General features: G+C 42.1%; 2 protein-coding genes across 9 annotated transcripts in view; one reads left to right on the forward strand and one right to left on the reverse strand.

Annotated features, from left to right (window-relative positions):
* ryr3 (ryanodine receptor 3) overlaps positions 1-16,443 on the forward strand; it is a 91,439-nt gene that overhangs the window by 61,823 nt on the left and 13,173 nt on the right. For 2 of the 3 annotated variants that reach the window (XM_054761636.1, XM_054761637.1), the window contains 34 exons: positions 20-82; positions 1,207-1,282; positions 1,378-1,501; positions 1,599-1,714; positions 1,797-1,864; positions 1,954-2,075; positions 2,172-2,221; positions 2,386-2,446; positions 2,536-2,774; positions 2,985-3,066; positions 3,387-3,517; positions 3,598-3,716; positions 3,866-4,064; positions 4,168-4,262; positions 4,349-4,494; positions 4,582-4,669; positions 4,735-4,827; positions 4,949-5,116; positions 5,299-5,358; positions 6,137-6,271; positions 7,028-7,140; positions 7,390-7,489; positions 11,799-11,911; positions 11,993-12,044; positions 12,134-12,190; positions 12,265-12,364; positions 12,438-12,517; positions 12,584-12,660; positions 12,737-12,810; positions 14,200-14,214; positions 14,972-15,052; positions 15,142-15,230; positions 15,325-15,453; positions 15,539-15,643. In XM_054761636.1, the coding sequence (XP_054617611.1) occupies positions 20-82; positions 1,207-1,282; positions 1,378-1,501; positions 1,599-1,714; positions 1,797-1,864; positions 1,954-2,075; positions 2,172-2,221; positions 2,386-2,446; positions 2,536-2,774; positions 2,985-3,066; positions 3,387-3,517; positions 3,598-3,716; positions 3,866-4,064; positions 4,168-4,262; positions 4,349-4,494; positions 4,582-4,669; positions 4,735-4,827; positions 4,949-5,116; positions 5,299-5,358; positions 6,137-6,271; positions 7,028-7,140; positions 7,390-7,489; positions 11,799-11,911; positions 11,993-12,044; positions 12,134-12,190; positions 12,265-12,364; positions 12,438-12,517; positions 12,584-12,660; positions 12,737-12,810; positions 14,200-14,214; positions 14,972-15,052; positions 15,142-15,230; positions 15,325-15,453; positions 15,539-15,643 (3,420 nt within the window). Of the gene's footprint in view, positions 1-19; positions 83-1,206; positions 1,283-1,377; positions 1,502-1,598; positions 1,715-1,796; positions 1,865-1,953; positions 2,076-2,171; positions 2,222-2,385; positions 2,447-2,535; positions 2,775-2,984; positions 3,067-3,386; positions 3,518-3,597; positions 3,717-3,865; positions 4,065-4,167; positions 4,263-4,348; positions 4,495-4,581; positions 4,670-4,734; positions 4,828-4,948; positions 5,117-5,298; positions 5,359-6,136; positions 6,272-7,027; positions 7,141-7,389; positions 7,490-8,969; positions 9,355-11,798; positions 11,912-11,992; positions 12,045-12,133; positions 12,191-12,264; positions 12,365-12,437; positions 12,518-12,583; positions 12,661-12,736; positions 12,811-14,199; positions 14,215-14,971; positions 15,053-15,141; positions 15,231-15,324; positions 15,454-15,538; positions 15,644-16,443 lie in introns of all 3 variants that reach the window. The other variant, XM_054761638.1, reaches the window with a different exon arrangement.
* Positions 1-16,443, reverse strand: part of aven (apoptosis, caspase activation inhibitor) — a 74,075-nt gene that overhangs the window by 15,153 nt on the left and 42,479 nt on the right. For 5 of the 6 annotated variants that reach the window (XR_008566932.1, XR_008566936.1, XR_008566934.1 and 2 more), the window contains exon 7: positions 3,902-4,044. The gene's annotated coding sequence lies outside the window, so the exon portion shown is untranslated. Of the gene's footprint in view, positions 1-3,901; positions 4,045-5,522; positions 5,861-16,443 lie in introns of those variants that run through there. The other variant, XM_054761654.1, reaches the window with a different exon arrangement.

A 16,443-nucleotide genomic window follows, 5' to 3' on the forward strand; every position in this document is an offset into this window, starting at 1 on the left:
TCTGTGTTTGACTTTGTAGGTTAACGGATTCAGTCCTGCTCCGACGGACCTACACAACGTCACCTTGTCAAGAGAGTTACAGGTTAGTTTTTTTTAACCCATAATTGTTGAAACATTGTCTCCACCATCCAGAATGTTTGAACTCTCACGTTATGAAGCTACCCAGTAGTAGTAAACAGATACTTTAAAGAATCTGGTCACAAATTAATAGATTTCTTTTCTCTGCTTTTTTGTGATAATAAAATAGAAAGTAGTTTGATGGCGCTATCTGCAGGGGAAACAAGAGTACTGCAGCTATGCAGCAAATTAAGGCGCAGGCTCCACGCCTGGTGGTGCCCTTCTGTCAACTCCTTTTAAGTTTCAGCTTTGCAATCAAACTCCCCACGGAACCCAAAGACTTGCTGTCTCACAAGTCAATTCACTCAACATTTCCCAGCAAGAAGATGCTTTAAACAGGACAATGTTCCATTGTAAGTACAAAACTGTATAAAGTAGTTCCTTGTTTATCGTGGTTAATTGGTCCTACACTGCAATAAGTGAATTCACGTGAAGTAGGATTTCTTCTTTGCATAGAAAACCTGTTCACGACCTTCTAAATACATTTTTTGACATTATGAGAGCCATCATAACACCCGTATAGTCACCTTTATAGTTCTATTACCCAACAGAATGGATAGAATTAGAGAAAATGAGCCATTTACCAGAGTTTACCTTGTAAGGGAGCAGAATTGATGGAGGACAGCAAGTGATGTCGGGGGTTCAGAGTTGAGTTTTAGCTTTGCTATGGCCGCAACAGTAACCCGTGTTATTATTATTGTGCCTGTTGTATAAAATATTTGAAACCTGCAATGAAGGGCGGTTGTTCAGGTCTTGCTATGTACCGTAATAAGAAAAGGCGGAAATCTTGACACCAACAAGCAAAAACTAATAACACAAAGCTTTGTTGTTAAGTATGTATCAGCATTTTAAAAGCTTTCTACAAAATAAAAAAAAAAAAAAAATATATATATATATATATATATAAAAATATAAATATCACAGTGGGGTGGGTAGATCTAAAAAGTCAGACACAGACGGTTTACCTTATACTTGGGGTTTCGAGATTTATAAATGCAAACCAACGTGTTGCGCTTCTCCTCCCCAAGCAAGTCAGAACTTGGATTGGAATGAAGTGGAGTTAGCGGATTGTTATTATGTTGTCTGCAGGGCATGGTTGAGATGATTGCGGAAAATTACCACAACATCTGGGCCAAGAAGAAGAAAAGTGAACTCATTGGCAAAGGTATGAGCATATATGGTGTGTAATTATTTCATAAAGTCTTGTAATAGTTGATGTAAAGACTGTTCAATAATGATGATTACGAATCTAACGTTTAGGAGGAGGGACCCACCCGCTGTTGGTACCCTATGATACCCTGACTGCTAAAGAGAAGTACAGAGACAGAGAGAAGGCGCAGGAGCTCTTCAAGTTCCTGCAGATAAGCGGCTATGCCATAACAAGGTCTAATTTCTTTTGGTGGTTATTTTAGCTGGACAACTCAGTCTTTTGCCTCTGCATGAATTTGGGGATTTGAATGGTTACCACTTGCTCACATCAGAGGTCTGAAGGACATGGAGCAGGACTCTTCATCCATGGAGAAACGCTTTGCCTACAAGTTTCTCAAGAGGCTGCTGAAATGTGTGGACTCGGCCCAGGAGTTTATTGCACATCTTGGTGAGTTTTTCATTACTAATCTAATCCAGATACTGTAGCAGTTCACAGCAAAACTCAAGACTGAAAGCCATTATCTTCACAGAGGCAATGGCCACCAGCGGGAAGACCGACAAATCACCTCACGACCAGGAAATAAAATTCTTTGCCAAGGTCTGGATATCCAATCTCACAACTGATTGGGAAGATTAAAAAAAAGAACTGCATAAATACTGATAATAGTGCAAAAATGTTGTGTTCAGGTGCTGCTCCCCCTGACAGATCAAACCTTTAAGAACCACTGTCTCTACTTCCTGTCCACGCCCAACAAGAACATGAGCAGCTGCGGCTGTGCCTCCAACAAAGAGAAAGAGATGGTCACAAGGTACTACTGAATGACATTTAATGGGAAATCTGTCCCCTACTGTCGTTCCTTAGCACTTTTTTTCCTTGTCTTGTCTTCCTGTCACATTTTTTCCAGCCTTTTCTGTAAGCTGGCAGCTCTTGTCAGACACAGGATTTCTCTCTTTGGTAAGCTGCCCCTCTTGCACCCTCTTTGCCTTGCATGTGTGCTAAATTCACCATTATAATGTACAGCAGTTATGTGATTTTGAGCACCCTCATATTGAGTGTATTGGTCAAACGACAGGAGACAATGGTACATTCAATTATTTTAAGGGAATTTTCTCTCACAGGAAGTGACTCTTCAATGATGGTGAGCTGTCTGCACATCCTCACTCACTCACTCGATACCAGGCAAGTATATTTCACACTTCCTTACTACTGTTGCACCATCAGGTAGCATTGCATCGCATGCAAATAACCTGGCATGATTCTTCCCTCAGAACAGTGATGAAGTCCGGGGCTGAGCTGGTCAAAGCCGGCTTTCGGACCTTCTTTGAGAATGCAGCGGAGGACCTGGAGAAGCTTCTGGAGATGCTCAAACTGGGGAAGTTCATGCAGTCGCGTGCGCAAATGAAGAGCGTCTGCCAGAGCATCCATTACGTGACTGTGGCACTTCTGCCGATCCTCACGGCGTTATTCGATCACATCAGAACACATGAGTTTGGAGTTGATCTGCTGTGTGAGTTTCCCTTTCCGTGACCGATATATAAGCCAGGGGTGTGAAAAAGCATATTAGTATGAACTTCGCTTTCCTCTCTTTTTCCCATTTTTGTTGGTCAAATAATCTTCAGAAAACAGACACCCCTGACATAAGCAATTTGTGTCCCACCCCTGCATCTTATTGTTTGGAGAATGCACAATACTTATGTAAAAAGTACCTGTGTTTCAGTGGATGATGTGCAGCTGTCCTGCTATCGAATCCTCACCTGTTTCTACTCTCTGGGAACAGGAAAGAGCATCTTTGTGGAAAGGTAGGAGGCCGGATCAATATTGTGTTGTGTTGTGACAAATGATGTAATGCATTAATTATGACAATAATTTGTCCTTTGACAGACATTCAGGACACTTTTTATTAGGTATACCTGCATAATCTGATGGGAGATCAACTGCAATCATGGTAGAAGCTATAGGTTGATCCATCTGATTAATAGCAGTGCACTGTGCAATTGTTGTTAGAAATATAGATAGAAATAGAAATAGAATATCGCTGCATTGGCTACACTGATATTTTTAGGGGCTGTCATTGTTTTAAATTCTAGTCTATTGACTGTTTTTTAATGTTGACTTGCAGGTATCTGCCAGCACTTGGGGAGAGCCTGGCCACTCTGGTAGGCGCCATGCCTGTGGCTTTCCTGGAGCCCCATCTGAACATCCACAACCCACTGTCAGTCTTCAACACCAAGACTCCACGAGAGAGGGCCAGTTAGTGTCCACTTCCGACCTATATCGAAATTATATAGAGTCATATTTACGTTTCTTAAATGTTAATGTTGCCTTTGTAGTCCTAAGTATGCCTGATACGGTGGAGGAAATGTGTCCGGAGATGCCTCGTCTTGACAAGCTGCTGAAGGATGTCAATGATGTGTCAGAGACTGGTGCGCGCTACAGTGAGATGCCACAGGTCAGAATAATGCAAAATACCGTAATTGCACGGAAAGTCATTCATTAGAATTGATCTTTTTGAATTGATCTTTCAGGTCCTTGACATTTGATTAGTTTATCATTATTATTACTTACTATTTGTTTTAAAAATAAATGTACTTCTATTAGGTGATTGAGGTGATCCTGCCCATGCTGTGTAATTACCTGTCCTACTGGTGGGAAAAAGGTCCAGAAAACCCGCCTACAAGTGGCGAGTGCTGCACCATGGTGACGTCGGAACATCTCAGCATCATTCTTGGCAACATTCTCAAGATCCTCAACAGCAACCTGGGCATTGACGACGCCCCCTGGATGAAAAGGATCGCAGGTAAGCGCCAGGCAAAGTGGAGGAAAAAAAATAGATGATTCTTTTAGCTGACACAGAAATGAATGTACATGCAGAGAATAAGCTCCCGATTGTGTCTGTCTAGTCTACTCTCAGCCAATTATCAGTAAAGCTGGAGCTGGTCTGCTAAGAACCCGCTTTTTGCCCACATTGGACAAGCTCAAGAAGAAGACAGTGAAGGTAGCACCGCAATGGAGCAACTGCAGTATTGTGTCATTACTTTTACATGTTGACAGTATGCATGGAGTTTGTTGTTGCACACGTAGGTTGTATCCGAAGAGGAGCTACTGAAGGCTGATGGCAAGGGTGACAATCAGGAGGCGGAGCTTCTTATCTTGGATGAGTTTGCTGTGCTCTGCCGAGACCTCTATGCTTTCTACCCCATGCTCATCCGCTATGTAGACATCAACAGGTATCGTACACTTCACGTTACTGTACAATTGACCTAACTTGGCATCTGTTACGTAATGTTTCTGCTTGGTGTCTTTGTCGGTACCAGGTCGAGATGGCTCAAGGAGCCTGATGCTGACTCCACTGAGCTCTTCAGAATGGTCGCAGATATCTTCATCCTTTGGTGCAAATCACATGTAAGTTTGCTTACATTCCCGTATGTACAGTACAGTACCCTACTTCCTCTGTTCGCTGACCTCAGAACTTCAAGCGTGAGGAGCAAAACTTTGTGGTGCAGAATGAGATCAATAATTTGGGCTTCCTCACTGGAGAAGGCAAGACGAAAATGTCCAAGGTAAATATGTTATAGGATGGGTCAATAATAAGACCTTACAGTCCCACAAGTAGGGTAAATAAGTACAGTTACAGGTTGAATAGGAACAACGGGGCAAGAAGTTGTTTTTTTGCCTCTAAAGTCAGGTGGGGACCAGGAGAGGAAGCACAAGCGCCGTCGAGGAGAGTACTACTCCATCCAGACCTCTTTGATTGTGGCTGCCTTGAAGAAGATGTTGCCCATCGGCCTCAACATGTGCACCCCTGGGGACCAGGAGCTCATCTCCTTGGCTAAGACGCGCTACAGCCTGGTGGGCTTACTCCCTTCACATTTAACTCCATTCTGGTGTTTTCCCAAAAGGTTTCATCTGGTTGTTTTAGTCCATTTTCAGCAGAAAATGCTATTTATGTAATCTCTTCATCACTCTTTGAACTCATAGATACATAAATTGGCCCACATATCAGTTTTCTCTCATTTATGTTCTGATCTTAGAAAGATACAGACGATGAGGTGAAGGAGCACTTGCGCCAGAACCTTCATCTGCAGGACAAGGTAAGATGAGTGTGTATCAATAATAGTGTTCCCTCATTTATCGCGGGGGATAGGTTCCCAAAATAGCCCGCGATAAATGAAATACACGAAGTAGCCAACTATATTGTGTACAATTATTATATACAGTATGTTTTAATGATGTAAAACACCTCACCATACACTTTATACACTTTTCTCAGACAGTCATTAACATTTTTATCACATTTCTCTCTTGTTTAAACATTCTCAAAGTTCAAAATTCGTTTGAATTTTAATGATCAACTTACAAAATTGGACACAAGAAATTAAGTGACTCACTCCTCTGATTGAGGCTTGTCCTGGCGCCGTTAGGCTGTAGTGTGTTTGTATCCTTGTTTTTAAAACATATTCCTCCACGTTGTCCTCCATGAACCAAAGATTCATCTCCAGTATTCCAGGCGCCATACGGCCGCGTACCTTCTGCCTTCATTCAGCATGTATGATGGCTAGCAGCTAGTGGTCGTACTACAGGAAACAAGCAGTTCTGCACAAAGGAGTGATTGACAATCAGAACACAATGGGCGGGTTCTCCCTTAGCCAGTCAGGACTGTTGTGGCTCTATACAGTACATACTGAGATAAAGTGGACACTCTGGACACATCTTCAACTCTCACATGAGTATACAACACCCTCTACTGGTAGAAGTAGCAAATACAATAACAGACGCATGCAACAGAGCACCGATATATCACTAATACACCACAAGGATGCAGAACACAATGTATCTACTTGTACAAAGACTTTGACTTTGACTTTGCAGTCTGATGACCCAGCAGTCCAGTGGCAGTTGAACCTCTACAAAGACATCATGATGAAGAGCGAAGAACAAGTCAACCCAGAACACACTGTGGCTCGGGTTCAGAGTATCTCGGCTGCAGTTTTCCACTTGGAACAAGTAAAAAGTTTTTTTTTTTTTCACTTTCATTTCGGCTTATAAGCATTCACTGGATACACCATTAAGGCTGAATTTTGCTACAGTGTAGTCACCGGCGTCTTGAACCTGTTATAGCTCTTCGATGGGGACTGAACGTGTGACTTGCAATTCCCTGCCAAGACGCTAGGGTCAGTGTTTTCCTGAGCGTGAGCAACCGCTGACTAGGTAATTCGCTTCATGTGTTGAAGTAGGAGTGGAAAATGGCAACTGACGCGACATCCAGATCGTCGCTGGAGCTGGAACTAATCTTTTCGATTTGAAACAACTTTTATTCACTTTTATTGTACACGGTGCTCCAAAACCAAGAGTTCTTTCTGCTGTTTTTGGCGCTTTCATGAGACGGAAAAGACCGATATGATGTACTAAAAAAGGCAGACCAATCGCAGCCCTGCAGTCCATGTCACTGATGGCGTAAGGTTAGAATTTTTTGAGGCACACGTCAAGTTCCACCGGAGGGTTTGCGGGGGGAGGAGTGAGCCGGCATCGCTTATGCTGGCACCGGGATGTTTTTAGGTACACCTGTGCCATTTTGTGATAAGAATAGTAATCACTGTCCAATAGGACTTTATTTACAATTTTTTTTATTATTGTTGTTGTGGTGGTTGCCTTGTTTAGCTTGAGAGGGAAAAATGATTAAAAACACCGAAGTATTCTCCTTGTAATGTCGGGCGCTTTAATACAGCTCTTTACTCATGGTTTGCTCTTTTTGCGTCACAGGTGGAGCAGCCTTTGAGAAATAAGAAGTGTGTGTGGCAGAAGCTGCTCTCCAAACAACGTAAACGTGCCGTGGTGGCCTGCTTCCGCATGGCTCCCCTTTACAATCTACCTAGGTGAGTCTCCCTTCTAAATAGCTCTCTCTCTCTCTGTCAATGTCAATCATTTCAGAATTGATATTAATTATTAAAGCCATTCAAATGAAGTTTTTGTTTAACTGTAATTAACAAGCAAGCAATCCCCAAGTAGTTGTGGAGGGGGATTGGATTGGGATTGTGTGGCCATGAAAACCCTCATCACCTCCCTAATGACATGATCTCCTCTGTGTTGTTTTCTTGCATAACACTACCTCACCCCTCCCTCAGATACAAAAATAATAATTACTTCCTGAATGGCTATCGAGAGGTTTGGCTGGAAAGGGCATTCAAAGCCTACAGCTTTGACCGCTTGTTCTCCCTGCTGACGGTAAAGTGATACTACGGGGCGAATGCTTCATCTGTTCAACCCTCTTCAATCCTCCCCTTCCATCCACCAGGCTGTGGACAGATATGCGTCGAGCAAGCAATTGTTTCAGCACTGTTGATTCTGATTGGTCAGCTAGGACGAGCCAACAATTGACCACAAATAAACATTTCGGGAAAGCCGCAAGTGTCCCCTGACAGCAAGAAGACATAAGTCGCCTCTTAGCAAATACGCTTAACCGCAGTTTGGTTACTGCAATGTAAAAGTGTTATGTGCATCTTCTTGTTATATTATTAGTAGTCAATGGCCACAACATTACGTACCCAAAGACAATCTCATGAAATCCAATATAATATTTAAAAAAAGATCATGCTCAGTTTGGACTGACACTGTAAACAATTTATTAATTATTGTGGTTGTAGTTTGCAGTGGTGCACAACCACACTACATCATACTGACCAACATTTTACCCACACATTTCTCATAATATTGTTACAGTATATATTATATATGTATAGTGTCAATCACAATTTTGCATTATTGTTTCCCTTCTGGTGGACACATGTCACTGAGGGCACACACTCAAGGGAAGTTTTATCGAATACAATCTAATCCATCATTGAATTCATTAATTTGTCCACCATGTGGATTTTTGTGTGCCGAACACTTAGTCCCAGTTCTGTGTCAGACAATATTTGTATGGGTCAAAAATGGTAAAGTGGATGCCCACAAAGTCGCAATTCAGCATTCACAGCCTCGCAAATTCGCTGATTTTTGGTCAAATTTTTAAAATGTTTTTTTCTCATTTTCCGTAAATTGGTAATAATTTATAAATACGTGATAATACATGTAAAATGTACAGCATACCCTTGCCGCTGTGAGAAAGCCCACATTATGTCTTCAAGCTTCACTGATAATGTTTTTTGTTGGGCAGTCATTCAATGCACCATAGTTGTGTGCTTTGAAGCACTAGCTTTGATAATCAGTCCGGCCTCAAAACTTGCAGCGGGTTAATGTACAAGTATTATCGTAAGTCGTTACGGGAATTGCTCGAGCAGTGTGTATTATGTGGAGGCAGCTCGGACAAACGCCATCTCTAGCCTGCTAGCCACTTTAAAGTTGAAATAACATTTGAGACACTTAAACAGTTGGCGCCAATGTGCATGACAGACAAGGTGTCATCATGAGATGGTGTTCCTAATGTTGTGGCTGCTTATTCTATGTGTCTCTAACAATTTTTCAACTCGACAGAAGTTACTGCAGGTTTTTTTACCGAACACATGTGACCAGTCAGAAAAGCCAGTGGGTCCCACATTGAACCAACATCACCCTGCCTGAGATGCATTATTGTGTAACCCCTCCCTCCCCCCTTACATCACTCCTTCCCGTCTCCTCCAAAAACTCCCCAGGATCCACCCTAATGCCATTTTACCCCCCTCCTTCATTTCCCTCCATTCCTCCCCGATGCCTCCCCCCTCCCCAGGCATCGTGGTATCAACCTCTTCATCCCGGCCTATCAGAGACTATGGATAGAAGCAGAGGAGTACTCCTTTGAGGAAAAGCTAGTTCAGGATCTGGCAGTAAGTACCGGACGGCCCTTGCCCGCCCCTCGTGTGCCCTGCGTTGGCACCCCTCTGCCAGTCCTGCCCGCTGATCGCCTCTTTAGCTCTGTGCCCGTTGAGCCTTGGGAGCAAACCTGTGCGGGGACCTCGCCCAAATCCTCGAGGGGTACCCGCTCTAGGCGTGCGAAAGCCTTCAGACAAAGATCCGTCAGAGGTCAAAGACTGCATGAGCAACTCAGGAGACACAGGGCCTGCTCTGGTGCTCACAGCTCTAGAAAACCAGGCTATACGGTTCTGACAGCAGTGGTAAGGAGGGCCGCTCACTAGAGACCGTCGCTCCATGTTTTTGGCTGTCAGATCTGGATCCAACCCATCAGTTGTCCTTTGGCTGTTCTGTGTAAGTCTGTAGTGTGACGGTGGTGTTACAGTCGGTTCTGTGGCCGTGACGTCAGTGGCATGCTCGCGTAGTAGTCACATTTCATGCTAGAGCTCAGTTGAGAACAAGTTCATCAAGAGTCCAAAAATTTGTCAACACAATCATCTTCAAAAAGTATTTTCCATTTCATTTGTTAAAGGTAAAAATTACAGGTGGTCCTACGGCGTTCCGTGGTTACGTACGCGCTCCCATAAATTAATCAAAAATAATATTGGTCCGTCAACACGACGCTCACTTGTTAGAGCGGAAGGATACACGCGTGTGCAGCTCAGGCGGGGCCACACTACTCTCAACCCTCGACTCTCGCGACCACCATTAAGGATCAAGCTCGTATTGTAATGTCTACCGGGATGTTGGAAGTAAAGATCAAGAATGTCTTTATTGCAACAAGAAAACCAGCTGCTGTCGGCCACAAGCACTCAAAACAACATCAGCAAACTCAACTGTCCTCCCTGCACAAAGCCGTCCTGCTGCAGCCACACACACAGTCACGACTCAGCGTGTCACGATCACAGGCAGGCGGAAATCTAAAAAAAACTCAACAGTATCCTCAAGCAAATTAAAGGATCTGCTCCTATGAAAGTCACAACTAAGCAGCATAGTGTTTTGTTTATTACTGTTTCATTTATTTCTTGTATTTAGTAGGACTGTCAAAAATAGCACGTAAACGGCGGTAACTAATTTATTTCATGAACTACTTTGCTTTTTTTGCATAATTAACGCATACGCATCATCAGCGTAGCTGAGTCTGACACTCCTTTCTAACTTTATTCTAACCTGAACACATCTACACCATATCTGTATCTCCAACTCCAAAACAACACGTCTCTAGTCCATTCGTGATTGCAACGACACGTCCTCATTGTCACTAGACAGACTGCGAGATGCATTTACTTTACAACATCTTTAATATGCGTGTATCTGTGGTATGAATAAACAGAAATGCAAAGAAAAACATTTACGTATGCTCGGAAATCCCAGAAAATTCACTGAAAACGTGAATTCAACTTAAACTTTAACTTGCTCATAATAACACAGTTAAAGTCTGATTCAAATATTCTGTTTCTTTGAAAGAAACCAGTGTTAGGTAAATAGACTATCAGACATGTGTGCCATCTCTTAACCTGATTTACATTTGATGCTGTTAATACATACAAATACTAATTGTATAATCCTGCCTGTCATTTGTCTCTTCTAATAAAATACAGTCAAAATTGGCATATTTCAGACAGTGTGACATGGTGATTAACTGTGATTAATCTGATTTAAAAAATGTTATTTGACAGCCCAATTATTTAATCTTTTTATTATTGGATTTTATGTGCTTCATGTGCTCTGTGCACTAACATTCAACTTACTTTTTATTTTATTTATATATTTTGTATAATCTTTTTCAATTAAAAAAAAAATGAAAGAGTAAATGAATTAAAGAAGACTTGGACGCGTCCCGAGGACCACCTGTGCTGTATTTTAGAAGGGGTGGGGCATGGGACAAGGCCGAACCTATGTAATATTGGTGGCGATGGATAGAGACGTGAAAGCTTGTATTTTCTCTCCTCTTCGTGATGATGCATGACTCTCAGGGCGCACTCACACTAGGCAATTCGTACCAGGCTTGGGTCCAATTGACACAAAGTCCGGTTCTTTTGACTAGTGTGAGTGCTCCAGTTCTACAGCATGGTTGGAAGAGGTGGGCCCATGCTCGGCACTATTGCACACCCACAAGAACCCAACCTGGACAAGCAGATAGTTCCACCTGCCAGTTATTAATAATAATCGCCACCTCATGTAATACATATAGCTACTTACTAATACTAATAAGTCAAAGCACAAGCACATGTAGAATAATTGTGACATTTCCTCCTGCCGGTTATTGACGGTAATCACCACCTTGCACTATATAAATAAACATGAATCAATATAATCCACAAATTGCGCTGTCACATGGTAACACCTGGCCTAGTGTGAGCGCGTCCTGGAGAAGCTGTACTTTGGTGCCGATCCAATCTAGGATTGTTCGCACTCGACCAAGAGCCGTTCTGGTTGGTCCTTCAGTTAGTTTCAAGTTGGCTGTCCTGTCAGGTTCATTCGTCAAAGTCACCGTTTGGCTGTGTGCTGTTGGCTGTAACAACGCATGTGTCTCTCAACCACTCTGTACTCATCGTGTCCTTCCCACAAATCATCCAGACAAGTGACATCTGCATGAGTCATTGCAGTGTTCAACCGTCCAACACTGAACATGTTGATTAAGCCAGGAGGCGATGGGGTGAGAAGGAATGAGGCCAAAGCTTACTGTTAATACCTTCTTTTGCAGAAAACCCCCATGAAGATAGTAGAGGAGGAGGAAGAAGAGGTGGCTGAGATCCAGCCAGACCCTCTGCACCAACTCATCCTCCACTTTAGCCACAACGCTCTGACGGAGAGAAGGTGCTGCACACCAATAAACAAACATTGCGGAAAGTATTCTTTCTTTCTTACCTGAAATTCTCTCTTCTTTTATTTATTTAGTCACTTGGAAGAAGATCCTTTGTATATAGCATATGCTGACATGATGGCAAAGGTGGGCCTCTTGTATTGTATTCATCTAGAATCAATCAGATACAACTTCAGGTAAAAAGAGGTTTTCAGTGTGCATCTTTCAACTCTCAGAGCTGTGCAGAGGATGAGGAGGAAGAAGAGGATGAAGAGAAAGAGAAGACATTTGAGGTGCCTGCCTGAGCAGACTTGTAACCATGTCCTTTTAGCTCGTACTCATCATGTCTTGTGTTGCGGACCTTCAGGAAAAAGAGATGGAAAAGCAGAAGATCCTGTATCAGCAGGCGAGGCTGCATGCTCGCGGGGCTGCGGAAATGGTGCTGCAGATGATTAGTGCCAGTAAAGGTAATGCTGGTCTGCTCCTTTTTAAACAACAGTCATTTTTCAGAGTTGAAATCTCCATTTTATCTCCCGTCAGGACGTCTTGGCCGCATGGTGACCTGCACGCTTAAACTTGGCATCTCCATCTTAAATGGAGGCAATGTGCAAGTTCAGCAGGTGAGTCTGTACAGCTTATCTGATGTGAAGCACTTCTCAACTGCATACTTTTGACCTTTCCCACAGAAAATGCTTGATTACTTGAAAGAAAAAAGAGATGCAGGCTTTTTCAAAAGCCTCTCAGGGCTGATGCAGTCGTGCAGGTATTGCTGTGTTTCATTATTCATGTTATGAAATATATATACACCATAAGTAAGACTTGTGGATGTCTTCCTCTAGTGTCCTGGACTTGAATGCATTTGAGAGGCAGAATAAAGCAGAAGGTCTTGGCATGGTGACAGAAGAAGGCTCAAGTAAGTTCTAATGGATGCTGTGTGAGTGGCTACCGTTGGGCCACCGTTCCAAATTACAATACTGCGTGGTCTGAGGTGACCAATAGCTGTGTTAGGTCAGTTGTATTGTTCATTTCGACGTAGTGAAACAGTGAGTGGTAGGACAAATTAAGCCAGCAGATGGCACATGGTCACTAGACAGACTAGACATGGTCTGAGGAAAAAACTTTTAGATAAAGATACAGGAATGGACTTCAAACAGTTAGGTAAGCTGCAGAAGGGTTAAACAAGCATCGCATATTGTAAGTAGAAATGTACCTGACCAACAGAGTTGGAGCAGTTCCAACTATTATACAGCACAGGATCACCACTTTGCATCGGTAACTAACTGGTGCACTGAAGAGTCCCTGGCTAAGCACACCTGTATGCAAGTCTGCTTGAATATTTGCTTTCCCTGTCGCTTGTCCAAGGGCTACATTTGAAATGTGGCCAGAAAGACATGTGAACCTGTGTGGTGACAACCATGTAAAGCTTCAACGCACCGTAGGTCTGATACCAGTGCTCGTAAATGATCAACACCCGATTTCATTTTTTAATTTAAGACTTAAGACAGGATCTGCCTGGTTGATCTGGTCTATCGTCATGACCACCCTAAGAGAGGTTGAGGAAGGGAGTTGTCTGTCAGCTGTTGTGAAGGTGGTCATATTAGCTATTTGTGTTTGGATAACCTTAAACGGCATACAGACAGGATGCGTTTGAAGAGCAACACTGTCATCTAGCGGATTTGTAGAGGTACGGCTGTAGTTAAAAAGTGTAGTGTTTTCCAATTTGTACAACTTTGAAGGTGCTTCTGTAGCCCATCCAGGCCTCACATCCAGTCGTGATGAGCAGAAATCAGAGCTGTCATCGTTTTGTATCTGGTGTAAACATCAGTCCCATCTGTGTTTGAAACACTCACCTATGGTCCTGACTGTTGGTAACCTAAAGAGTGGATACTGGTGGCCTCTGCATGAGTTTGCAGCCACCATGATCCGTTGGAGATACTGTAAGTGTTGTAAAGTGGATGCAAATAGGTCTTGACCAATGGTTTTTAAAAAAAGACCTTTATTTTCACTCCAATTTACAACACTGTTCACTTGATGTTATTACATCTAATAACTACTCTGAGTCCTTTCATTATTCGGTCCTCCTCTTTAACAATTCACTGTTACTACCTTGTGTCTGTAATGATTAGCATTTCTTTCTGCCATGTCTGAACTTCATAGACGGGCTTTCCTGAAACGATATTTAACTGCATGACTGTGTACTTGTATTCATACTCTTTGTATTGTAACTCACTGTCCTCTCTTTTTGCATATGTCTTCATGTATTATTTGTCTCTTTCCTCTCATTAAAAACCATCGGCGGCAGTCCACACCGAGCGGGGTAAATAGCAAATTAAGAGCATCTTCATATGTTTATGCTACAAAATGAATGTCTCCTTCAGTATGTGTGCCCCCCTGCCCCCGCTCCATAATGTCACGATGCATGCTGACTGATGCGCAGAAGCCATTGCTTGTCCTTTTGTGTTATTTTTGTTCTCATTCCTTCCATTTGAACATTTACTAACGCAAACTGCTTAATTGTGTTGTTATAAGGGTTAGACCAAAGGATGTGCACTCTTCTGCGGCTTAAGCAAAACTTTATCTAGGACCTATCACACAAAGCTAGCTTCTTCCTTGGTACTTTCACATGGTTTTATCTGCTTCTACAAATATATCTTTTTTATCTTGTATAAAGCGTACACACAGCTTGTTGGCTGGAGTATCTGATTGAATTTGAAGTGAATTTTTGTATCTTTGTGTGTCCTCAGCTCTTATCTGAAAAGATGAATCCTTCATCAGGCTCATTCCTGGCCTGCATGTGAAAGTTATCAGGCTTCCTCTGGCATATGGAAATGTCTTAGTGTTTTACTTTAATCCATGTAAACGCATTGGATGACTTTGGATTCAGTTTTGAACCTGCAATCTAAAGGCTACTGGGCTTTAAATATGTTTCAAACATGTAACCTTTGCTGCTTGCTTTGGATGTATCGCTTCTTTGGCGATATTGAGAACCATTAAGATTATATCATGTTTTTCTTAAAAATAAAAAATTGTATTCCCCATTTTCTGACATTAACCATCATGTACTCTCACAAAAGGCTCCAAAGTGCTACTGAATGATGAGTTTACAAAAGATCTGTTCCGGTTTTTGCAACTTCTGTGTGAGGGCCACAATGGCGGTAAGCTCAAATGATGAGAATTCCACAGCATTTGCTTATTCTCCAAAGAAAAATCAATTGAAAAATGAGAAAATATCACTCTTCATCAGAGTTCCAGAACTTCCTGAGAACCCAAACTGGAAACACAACCACGGTCAACATTATCATCAGCACTGTTGACTATTTACTGCGCCTTCAGGTTTGCATAGCACACATCTCGAAGCAAAGAGATTATTATTATTGTCAGAATTTCTATTATATTAACGACGTTACTATCCCCTTCCTATTTTTAGGAATCTATCAGTGACTTCTACTGGTACTACTCGGGCAAAGATATCATTGATGAGACTGGCAAAGTGAATTTCTCCAAAGCGTTATCTGTGGCCAAGCAGATATTCAACTCACTGACTGAATATATTCAGGTAAATAGTCCACATACTGTAACATGCCAAAGAGATTGATGTTGATAAATGACATACAGTGTGTTTTTATGCTGTCCTTTTCTAGGGCCCTTGTATTGGGAATCAGCAGAGTCTTGCACACAGCAGACTGTGGGATGCAGTTGTTGGCTTCTTGCATGTTTTTGCCAACATGCAGATGAAACTGTCTCAGGTACTCACACTGGTCACACCTGCTTTAAAAAAAATATACTGTATATGTGAGTGTGAGGGACAGCTTTAAACACTAGCTATTGTTATATTTACTCGATCATATCATTGGTTTAGGTTCATTTCTTTATAATTATTAGTTAACAGGCTTTTTATAGTTTTCATCTTGGGTTTTTCATGATAGGTTACAGATTTTGGGTGACTATTCCCACATGTATCTTCTATTGGGACAAAATCTTATTCATGTTGGCAGCTGCATGTGTATGCATGGAGAATCCTACACAACATCTTTACACACATGCAGTGGAACCTCTAAGGTCAAATCCTGGGGTGCTGGTTGATATCTGATTTGTTCAAACTTGAAAAAATAAGACATAGGAAATAAACTGTTGTCATGATAAAACCTTTATGCAAGGTTTTTTGCTGAAGAAAAACAAAATGATACAATTTTTAGGCGATACGCATATAAGCTTTTATTTCCAGGTATTTACACCTGGATCGGATAGCACCTTTTTCATGTGAGTATTATGTGACTGACGGGTGTGGTTTGTTGTCCAGGTGTGTCTTACTACATTGCTTATTCAATCCGTAAATAGCACTGAATGTCTACGCTTAGTTTCAGATTGGGTAGGATGGGTTTTGCCTGTGTAAACTGCATTTAGAGGTCAAAACAGCATGAAAAACAGAGCACAGTCTATGGGTAGGGGAGTTATCGGTTAGGCCCTAGACGGACTAAATCAATATGAACCAAACACAAACACTTTGTGGTTTGGTCCGCAACAAATTACAAAAAGGTCACTTTTC

Source organism: Dunckerocampus dactyliophorus, chromosome 19 (assembly GCF_027744805.1).
Source record: "Dunckerocampus dactyliophorus isolate RoL2022-P2 chromosome 19, RoL_Ddac_1.1, whole genome shotgun sequence".
Classification (NCBI taxonomy): domain Eukaryota; kingdom Metazoa; phylum Chordata; class Actinopteri; order Syngnathiformes; family Syngnathidae; genus Dunckerocampus; species Dunckerocampus dactyliophorus.